Source organism: Microtus ochrogaster, chromosome 21 (assembly GCF_000317375.1).
Source record: "Microtus ochrogaster isolate Prairie Vole_2 chromosome 21, MicOch1.0, whole genome shotgun sequence".
Taxonomy (NCBI): domain Eukaryota; kingdom Metazoa; phylum Chordata; class Mammalia; order Rodentia; family Cricetidae; genus Microtus; species Microtus ochrogaster.
This window is the reverse complement of record NC_022022.1, coordinates 5,810,787-5,820,869: the sequence shown is the minus strand read 5'-3', so window position 1 is coordinate 5,820,869 and position 10,083 is coordinate 5,810,787. Positions and strand designations below refer to the sequence as shown.

Genomic DNA, 10,083 nt, shown 5'->3' with positions numbered 1-10,083 from the left:
TAGAGGAACCCGGGCAGGGTGGTCCTGAGCGCACAGACCAGGACAGTCTGGTAGAGGAACCCGGGCAGGGTGGTCCTGAGCGCACAGACCAGGACGGTAAACTGAACAAGATTAGTTCATTTGTTCATTGAACACTTACTGTTTTTTCCAAATTCGTTCTTTTCTTTTGATATAATTTTATTGCCACAGTAATGCCTCAGGCGTGGTAAGCTAGAAGCAGTCTGACTCACGGATGAGCTATGTGTGTCTCAAGAGTCTTTCCCCTTGCCTATGCCTCCTGCCCCATGAACTTCCTGCTAGGCTGGCCTGCCCTGTGCTTTATTGGCAGCTAACTCAGTAGTCAGTCACTTTATTTCCTTGGAGAAAGAATTCTGTGACAGTATGTAGAGAAAGGGGCAGAGATGGTGTGGGTCCCAGGAAGGCGACAGTGTTGCCTTAGGGAAACATTCAATTGGTAATGCTCACGAAGAGACTGACTCAAAGAGACTGACTCGGGTCATTTGTTGTTCCCAGGAAGGCGACAGTGTTGCCTTAGGGAAACATTCAGATGGTCCTGCTCTCGAAGACACTGACTTGGGTGGTTTGTGGCCACTGGTTTGAGCTCTTTGCGTCCTGTTTACACCCAGATCGCCACAGCACTTCTCAGAATATCTGTGGTGAAGGCCGTGGTGTCTGGGGTTCTTTTTGGTTTTGTTTCTCACCTCTCACAGACACATGGAGGGCCTACACGCGAGCCAAGGAGATGATGCCACTTATCCAACTTTCAGATGTCGAGATAACGTTTGCTCCACATTTTTGGAGACTTCCTTTTAATTTTTATACTTGTCGGAGATGCTAATAGTCCTCAGACTGCCCGTGTTTTAGGGACCACCTATTAAGCAGTCGCGCATTCAAGGTCTGGCCATGCCTCTGCTGATGCCGGCACATGGCCTGGGCATTGTGTGGCTACTGCTGTCTATCCGTGTACACCACACGTACCCAGTCAGAAATGTGTTCCTTTCCTATTCTCTACAGAATGGCGCCCGTGGCTGACACGGCTCTCCCATAGGCTCTAGAGAAGACTAGCTGGTCTTGGTGACCTTGGTTTCACCCGTGGCCTGCTCCTCTTTCCGCCAGGCTCAGCAGGGAGCTCCAGGAGAAGGAGAAAGTCATTGAAGTCCTACAGGCCAAGCTGGACACCAGGTCCCTCTCACCCCGCAGCAGTCACACCCTTTCCGACTCCCAGCGCTCTGCCAGCAGCACCTCCTTCCTGTCTGACGAGATCGAATCCTGCTCCGACATGGATGTAGCCAGCGAGTACACACACTATGAGGACAAGAAGCCTTCGCCTGGTCACTCAGGTAGCCTCCACTATCGGAGTGGCACCTTCTGTGTCTAGACGGAGAGGAGACCTCGGGATCCAGGCCTTATAATCCGCTCTGTGTATCAGGCTGAATGGAACATGGCTCCGGGACCAAGTGCCAAGCACAGGCTCCCATGGGGTAGATGCTTGCTCTGTCACCGGCTTTGTAAGTAATTCTGCCACTCTGAGTTCTGCCATCATGTACATGATGACATATAATCCCGAGTGAGAAGCTGGTGGCCTGCCTTTACTGCTCACTGAATCATCTGAGGGGCCTCCTTCCTTAAGGTAAAACCACCTCAAGTCCTTGCAGTTTCTGCATAGTGGCTTCTGAGTATCTGTGGGCTTTCACGGATGCTGCCAGGGGGGCAACTTCAGGGTTTCCAGGTTCTCAACTCCCTCTGTCGCCCCAAAGGTGGTTCCCTTACTGAAGGAGCTACCTAAAAGTGAGAAAACGCACAATTCAAATGACCCTTGTCCTTAGGGTGTTTCACAACAGCCAGCCTCTGGCTCTGGTACTCCAGGATGATATAAGGCCTGGGTTCCCGTTCTCCATAGAACACCAAACATTTTCTCTCATTCACGGGTTTTGTAGAGTCCATCCATCATTCGAGTCATTCCGCTGTGTTGTCTTCCAAACCATCAGCATCCAGTGCATCTCAGGGGCTCAAGGTCGAGTCCAGCAACAGCCCCATCAGCTTGCCAACTCCTCAGAATCCCCCCAAGGAGGCCAGCCAGGCCCATCCAGGTATGCAACGGCCAGTGGGGCAGTAGATCCAGCTCTCCCAGCAGCCGGCTTGGTTTTCCTCCAGGGATAAGGGTGGAAACTGGTAGAAGCCTAAATCTGTTCCATCCTAGGCAAATCGGGAGGCTAGTCTCGTTCACCATCTGTATGTGATTTTTAAAAATTAGAAAACAAGAAATCTGCAATAAGCCTTGATTTATGAACTGGTTTTGACTAGGAGTCGACTAACTCTTTTTAATAAGTATCTTCATTTCTTTCTCTAACTCATCCTGGAGAAAACAGGCACACATTTTTATAGGATTACAGTAGCAAAGAACAGAAGGAAACTCACATCTGTTAATCCTGTTCATGCTGCCTACTTATCTAGTACAATGCCTTTTCGCATTGGTGATACAGCTAACGTCATAACTAAGTGCTGTTTCTTTTGTATTGCCGCCGGTGGATTTATGATGGGTTAGGAGTCCAGAGTACGGACATGGTGCATGTCCTAGAGACAGTGAGGGGGGGGCACTGGCTTTCATGTCTCAGCATAGCTGGAAGTAGTTCATTGATCACTCACAGTTCTGCTTCCGAGACAGCAGAGAAAGGTCAGTCCCCACTCCCTGCCATTCTCTATGGCTGGCTACCTTCATGGAGTGTGTGATGAGGTCTGATTTCCCCAGAACACAGTCCTATTTTATGTCACCTTCACCCTTCCCAAACGTTCTCCCACCTGAGCCTGGACTCTGTGGTTCTGGATCTGAGTGAGCAGCAGCTGGACTGAGATCACGGAGGATGGGCTATTCACCCAGAGTATCCACAATCTACCTAACGCTTTCAGCTCAAAGAGACCCTAAGGCCAGGGGTTTTAACATCATAGCGCCTTCCTAAATGATGCCTGGACTGGGACTCTAGGCAGTTTGCGTGTCTGCAGTATCACTCTGAAACACTATCAGCACCATGGGACCAATGATGTATTGTAGATGTAGTCATGTCTTCCACATAAGACATCCTCTTTAGGGGCTGGAGAGATGGCTCAGAGGTTAAGAGTACTGACTGCTCTTCCAAAGGTCCTGAGTTCAATTCCCAGGAACCACATGGTGGCTCACAACCATCCATAATGAGGTCTGGTGCCCTCTTCTGGCCTGCATGCATGCAGGCAGAACACTGTATATATAATAAATAAATCTAAAAGAAAGAAAAAATAGACGTCCTCTTTAGGCTAGTATTGATTTCTGCCCTTCTCCCCACTGGAAAAAAGAAACAGATTAAAACACTAGACTTTCATAGTGTTTCTAAAGATTTGGCTACACATGGATACATGGATCACAGGGGGAAAAGACTTTTTAATGAAACTTCTGGGTCCTATTCAAAGAGTTTATCATTCTACTACTATGCACTAAGACAGTCTGTGTGTATGGAGGTGGTGGTGCACACTTCCAACCCAGCCCTTGGGGCTGGTATGCACTGCATAGTAAGATCCTGTCAAAGGAGGGGGAGGAAAGAAAATGCAAGATAGGAGGTGGAGCCTTTTAAGAAGGGGCTGGGGAAAGGAAGGAAGACAAACAAGACCCTCCTGGGAATATACCCTCCTGGGAATATACGATCAAAGTATATCACATACACGTTTAGAAATGCCTCAATGAAGCCCATGTTATTAGCTTCTAAGCTAATGAAAATATTAAATATTATTCTCAGACAGGTTTGCAAGCCACCATCTCAGCCATGCCACCTTGGCTGTTTCTCATCTTGTGAATGAACACATTGCTTTGGTGGGAGCAAGCTTCAGAAATCCAGAGTCCCACACTGTACCTACTAGTAATACCTGGTCTAGCCTGCCGCCCTCAGTATGTTGCTAATACAGTCACAAAAGGAGTTCTGGATGAGTTGATGGTCTTTTCTCAGAGAGAGGGCCCGGGGCTGGTACATGCTATGACCAGCATCCCGGGGCCTTTGAGGAAATAAGCATAGTCATCCTGACTTGCCTCTGGAGCCAGTTGCCTCCGGATTAAGCAGAGGCTATAAATACAGGTGAGCCTGGCAAAGACACCTGCCAGGCTGCTTCTCAGGGATAACACTTGACCTTGCTGGCTTAGCCTATACCACATTAAGTGCTGGCCACATGACAGACCCCCATCTGATCAGGAAACGCTCTGTCTCCCCTGTTTCTTCTCTTACTTTTTTTCCTCTAATAATGTCTCCTTTCTCCCTAACTCTTTATTTCTAGGCTTTCATTTTAACTGCACACCCAAGCCGGCTAGCCTTTCCCAGACACCAATGTGCTCAGCTCCACCCAGCTTCCTGCCTTTCAGGCCTTCTGGCCCTCCCCTTCTCGGTTGCTGTGAGACACCAGCAGTGTCCTTGGCCGAGGCTCAACAGGAGCTGCAGATGCTGCAGAAGCAGCTGGGAGAAAGAAGTGAGCACTGCTGCCTTGGTGTGCTGATGCGTGGCGGCCCCCACAGTGCTGCTCTGCATGGCTTTGGCTGGATGGGGGTGAAGGGAAGACTAGGCACAGGTCCCAGGTGGCAGATGGAGGGGAAGCTTGCTGGCTTCTGAAATGCGGCTGCTGTTGTCCCTGGGGTGTGTCCCATCAGCTACAGGAGGGATTCAGACACTTTCGACCTGGTGCTCACAGACTGCTAACAGAGTTAGGCACAACACAGTCTGGCAGCGTGCACCCCTGGAAGTCGGGGAAATGCTTAACGGCAGGCGGGATAAAGCAGTTATGCTTTGCCCTGGCAGGGTGGTCCCGTGCATGGACGGCTTTGTGGGGTCACTGCATATCTTGCTGCAGACTGCTCTAAATGACATTGAATCCCCAATATCATCAGCTTGGGATACAAAGGATGATGTCGAGATTCAGAAGCAGAGCGGGTAGAGACCCTTATAGTTCAAGTTCATTCTGCACCCCCCAAACAGGAAACAAGACACGTAGATGGATAGAGCCGTAACCACCGGCCGTGACAAACAGCTGTTGTGAATTCTGTCCTCTGAGCCCATAGGTGGTTTAAACGCATGTGACTGCAGAGCTCTCAGAAAGGGTCTGCTGTGCATGCACTGAATGCCTCGTTGTAAGAGTTTATGCATAGAATCACTTTAGGGTAGGAAAACAGAAGGACTTTGTAGTAATGATTTTTAGAGTCACCTAGAAAGGGTTTGAGAACTTCCCTGAAGTCACATGCTATGCCTGCAAGAGAACTTGAGTGAGCCAGAGATTAACAGAGATTCTCCACACCTAGAGAACTGACTGACCACAGATCAGAGCCCAAGAGTTTCTATCTGTAAAGCCCCTAAGAGCATTTGGATCAGGGCCCCCGCTCCTGCTTCTTTTTAATCAGCCCTGAAAATGGATAATTTATCTAGTGTGCCAAGTCTGTGGGCTCTGAAATCTAAGGGAATAAACCTTTGAGCATCAGTACAGGGCTCACCTAACACGACTGTGGTCTTGCCGGAGCCTCACAAGAGCCCTGTGCAGGGCACCGAGTTGGAGCAGGCAGCTAACACTCCAGGACACTGCCCCGTGGACGGCATGGACTGGGAGCCTGTGCCCTGCTCCTGGTCCCCCCAGACTTTTGTGCTAGGGTGCAGTTGCCCTGCTGCCTGAGCTGTGGGTTGGACCCAGTGGAAACACTCTGGTGATTTTCCACACCTCTTCTCTTTAGAGACCCGCGGATGGGCTAGGACTTAGGACCTAAAACAACTCCATCAACAGTTGTGACACCAGCAAACATGCCCCATGTCAAAATGGCATGGTATTCTTTGGCTTCCATTTCCTTCCCTCTATCCTTTTCCTTTTGTCTTTTCATGGTTGTCCACAGATCTTCATGAAAGAATAGGAGACTCCTGTGCATAAACAGTGTGTATGCATGCGTGTGTGCGTGCGTGTCTACATTTCCACGGGCGATTCTAGCATGTAGCCCAATCAGAGAAGCAGTTATAACTGAGGATAAAAGCTGGCCAGTAGCCCTTATACTAATCCTCGCTCAGAGTCTGAACGGCTTGGAGGAGATGATGGACTCGTTTCTTCATCCCTGTTTGCTTAGAGGGAGTTGCCTGTCTATTTGCCCCGTGTTGATAATCATTGGAAGAAACCAACCCAGCACACGGTCTAAACTATGGTCCTGTGCTCCTCTTTGCACCTGCTCCCTAATCTAGACTTTAAAAACAGAAGCAGGAATATAAACTCTGCGTAGGGACCCTCCTTTCAGACACCCTCAAGAGAGGTCAGACACAGGCTGCACAGGATTTTCACTGAACACTTGCCACTGCTTGAGGGGCTCAAGGAAACACCTGTGGTCATATAGGGTCTCTGAAAGTATCATCCTAGGACAGAAGAGGTCCCAGCATCCTCCTTAGAACATGTTTGATGATTCTTTAAGGTTGGGTGACACACTGTAGTTTGTCAAATCTTGGGGCGGGGGTGAGAAAAAACTTTCCTTACAGGGTTTTCCCAACCCAACAAAGAGTTCTTTAATCTGGAAGCATCTAACTGGATTTTATCCCCGTCTCCCTGAAGGAGGCATGCAAAGATTGACTAATGTTTAGCTCTGGGGATGGCGAATGCAGGCAGACACATACTCCCGTTTGTGGGTGTGACCAGTCAGAGAGCCCAGCACATTCTTTTCCCCTAACTTTGGAATGGCTCCTACTTCCAGAACTTCCCTGAGTTCTATCACGAGGACCTATCAGTAGGACTCAGAAATGGCGCCCTGAGCTTTTCCTTGGCACGCCCAAGTGATTTCAGATCTCTCATTACCCTTTGCCTCTCAGCCTCTCACTCTAGGAAACACAGATGGGAAAGTCAGGCTTAAGGTTCTGAGTTTTCACCGAACCGATACCCTGCGATGAACTGGGTTACCGACATCCCCCATGTCCACCGCTAGTCTCTCTTCTCAGTGCTCTCAGTGTCCTCACGGTTCTTGGCTTCTGATACCGTTTGGTTCTCCCTTGTGTTTCCTTCTGTCCAGGTGTTAGCATGGCTCCTCCTGCCTCCACGGCTACACAGCTGAGCAGCCATCCGGAAGCTAGCTCTTCCCGCTACCTCAACCCCGCTCAGCCCCACTCTCCTACAAGGGGCATCATAGAGCTGGGCAGAATCCCAGAGCCTAGCTACCTGGGTGGCAGCGGCCACTGGGACATGATGAGGCCTCAGAAAGGGAGCATCTCTGGGGACCTGTCCTCAGGCTCCTCATTGTACCAGCTGAACTCCAAACCCACAGGTAACACACAGACCTGGGACTTGCTTTCTTCAGAAGGGAAATATAGACAGGATACAACTTCTCCGTCCCTCAAATATGTCCAGTGCACAAAACCCCATCACACCAAGTGGAGGGGTGTAGCTCAGGGGGCAAATAGCACGATGGAGCTCAGTTCCCACAGTAGGAAACTGAATTCCCAAGAGACAGCCTAAAGTAAAAGGGTTCGCTTGTAAAGAGAGTACTTTTCTGGATTCTTCTGGGTCCTAGAGCCATGAAGGGGACTCCTTATTCCTGTCTTAGTAAAAGTGATGCAGGGAAGCCTCAAGCATTGGTCCCTAGCTATGACAGGTAGGTTGAGGGCATGTAGTTTTTACCTTAGGGCTTTCCTTTGGGTGGGAAAGGATGGATTTTGCTGAAAACTGTCAAATCATATATCAGTAAGAGTAAAGGGGCTGAAAGGACAGTAAGACCTTCTCGGTCACCCCCAAACCACACCCAAGAGATGGGCACACCTTGCCAGGTCAGTTAGGGTTGTCAGTTATTTTGTTATTTTTTTTTAATTTCTTTTTTATATGCATTGGTGTTTTGCCGTGGGTGTTGGGGCCCCTGGAACTGAAGTTAAGACAGCTGTGGGCAGGAGGGGAGCAGAGAAAAATGTAAAGCTCCATAAAAATCAATTTAAAAAAATTTAAATAAAAGACAGTTGTGGGCTGCCATGTGGATGCTGGGGATGGAACCCAGGTCTTCTGGAAGAAGAGTCAGTGTCCTTAACTGCCCCAACTGTCAGTTACTTTCTTTTTTTTTTAAATTTATTTATTTATTAAGGATTTCTGCCTCCTCCCCGCCACTGCCTCCCATTTCCCTCCCCCTCCCCCGATCAAGTCCCCCTCCCTCATCAGCTCGAAGAGCAATCAGGGTTCCCTGACCTGTGGGAAGGTTTGTAATAGCCAGAACCTGGAAACAACCTAGATGCCCTTCAATGGAAGAATGGATGAAGAAAGTATGGAATCTATACACATTAGAGTATTACTCAGCAGTAAAAAACAAGGACTTCTTGAATTTTGCCTACTTTCTAAGCGATACATAGCTCCCTTTTTTTCTGTGGATGGCGGTCTGCAGGCTCTCCTTAGCAAGGGGCCATCCTGTGCTTGAGGAGTTCCCTTCTTGTTAAGCAAAGCTGCCTGGGTATAAAAACACCGTGAGCGTAAGGAAGGCCACATTAGGGCCAGGCTGAGCATGCCCTGGCAGAGCTCAGCTACCCTAGCAGCCAGCGTTCTAGTTCCTGCCTTGTCCCGGGATGGTTGCAGGGGCCGACTTGTTGGAAGAGCATCTCGGTGAGATCCGGAACTTGCGCCAGCGGCTGGAGGAGTCCATTTGTGTCAATGACCGGCTGCGGGAACAGCTGCAGCACAGGCTCAGCTCCACTGCCCGGGAAAGCGGTAGGCAAGGCCCAGCCTCTGTCCCCACTGAGCCGACAGTCCCTAGGCAGAGCTCCACAGCGCTCTAAGCCCTCCTATGCTCTTTCCTTCACTCGGTTGTCACAGTATTGTCAGATGTGTCTGAGTTCAGAGACTGACTTTCTTTAGTCTCTTGTCCTTAATCTGTATGCACCTGACTGGTTCTCTGTGTCCTTGTGACTGGTAAGCAATAGAGCCAGGCTGATGAAGAGCCTCTCCCACCCACTTTACTTAGGAGGTCCCACCTCTGCCCTCATCCCAGCCCCTGCCAATGTTGTCATCTGGAGGTCACCCTTCATATATGCGATTGGCCCTTCTACACAGCAACCTCAGTCAGTGAGGGAGAAGAAGCTTCCTACACAATTGTTATGCCTGCACATGCTGGGTACACACAAGAATGCATGCTCTGAGAACCAACACGTACCACTCTGCATCAGCCACTGTGCTCAGGTTAATCCTACACCTTGGGGGTCGCAGATTTCTGCTGGGTCAGGACAGCGGATCTTTGGGGAACGGAAAAGCATCTGTTACATGGACATACGTGTGTTTTCTGGGACAGGTTCCACCTCTCACTTCTACAGTCAGGGCCCGGAGTCCGTGCCTCAACTCTACAATGAAAACAGAGCCCTAAGGGAAGAAAACCAAAGCCTGCAGGCTCAGCTCAGTCACGCTTCCAGAGGTGGGTTGTGCAAAAATCACAAGCTACAGTTCCTCCTAGGTCTGTGTCTACCCTGGCCAGGACGATCACCAGCTGGAAAAGCAAAGAAAAGGCTGATGGAACAGCTACCCAGATTTACCAGTCCAAGATTTACATTACTAATCTGTCTACAAGGAGCTATTCTCTAAGACAGTGGTTCTCAGCGTGTGAGTCATGACCCCTTTGGCGGGTCAAACAAGCCTTTCATGAGGGTCATTTAAGACCATCAGAAAACACAGATATTTACATTATGGTTCATAGCAGTAGCAAAATTATAGCTATAAAGTAGCAATAGAAATAATTTTATGGTTGCAATCACTACAACATGTGGAACTGTATGAAGGGGTCACAACATTAGGAAGTTGAGAACCACTGCCCTAAGAGATCCCAACCCCTGGCCCTTAGGCTGCTAGGTTCTGGGACTGAATGGCTCTAGGAAGCCCATGCCTTTTAAAGCGCGCCACATTCATCCAGCTAGCTGTCTACCCAGCTGTCTTGTCGGTTTGGAATCTGCCCCCTTCCACCTGCTCACAGATACTGGGATCCATAACAACAGATAGCGTACATGCCTGTAATCTCTCATACGCCTCCAGACCAGTACAGCTGTGGGCAGCTGTCTGGGTCCTGTTCTCCAGTACAGCTGTGGGCAGCTGTCTGGGTCCTGT

At 49.4% G+C, this 10,083-nt stretch overlaps 1 protein-coding gene across 8 annotated transcripts in view; it reads left to right on the top strand.

The window, feature by feature from the left end:
* The window catches only part of LOC101998700 (myomegalin), a 213,274-nt gene that overhangs the window by 189,926 nt on the left and 13,265 nt on the right, over positions 1–10,083 (top strand). For 4 of the 8 annotated variants that reach the window (XM_026783905.1, XM_013349909.2, XM_013349908.2 and 1 more), the window contains 6 exons: positions 1,117–1,340; positions 1,938–2,090; positions 4,294–4,482; positions 7,034–7,285; positions 8,572–8,703; positions 9,281–9,400. In XM_026783905.1, coding sequence (XP_026639706.1) covers positions 1,117–1,340; positions 1,938–2,090; positions 4,294–4,482; positions 7,034–7,285; positions 8,572–8,703; positions 9,281–9,400 — 1,070 coding nt within the window. The remainder of the gene's footprint in view (positions 1–1,116; positions 1,341–1,937; positions 2,091–4,293; positions 4,483–7,033; positions 7,286–8,571; positions 8,704–9,280; positions 9,401–10,083) is intronic. The other 4 variants (XM_013349910.2, XM_026783902.1, XM_026783903.1 and 1 more) reach the window with 3 other exon arrangements.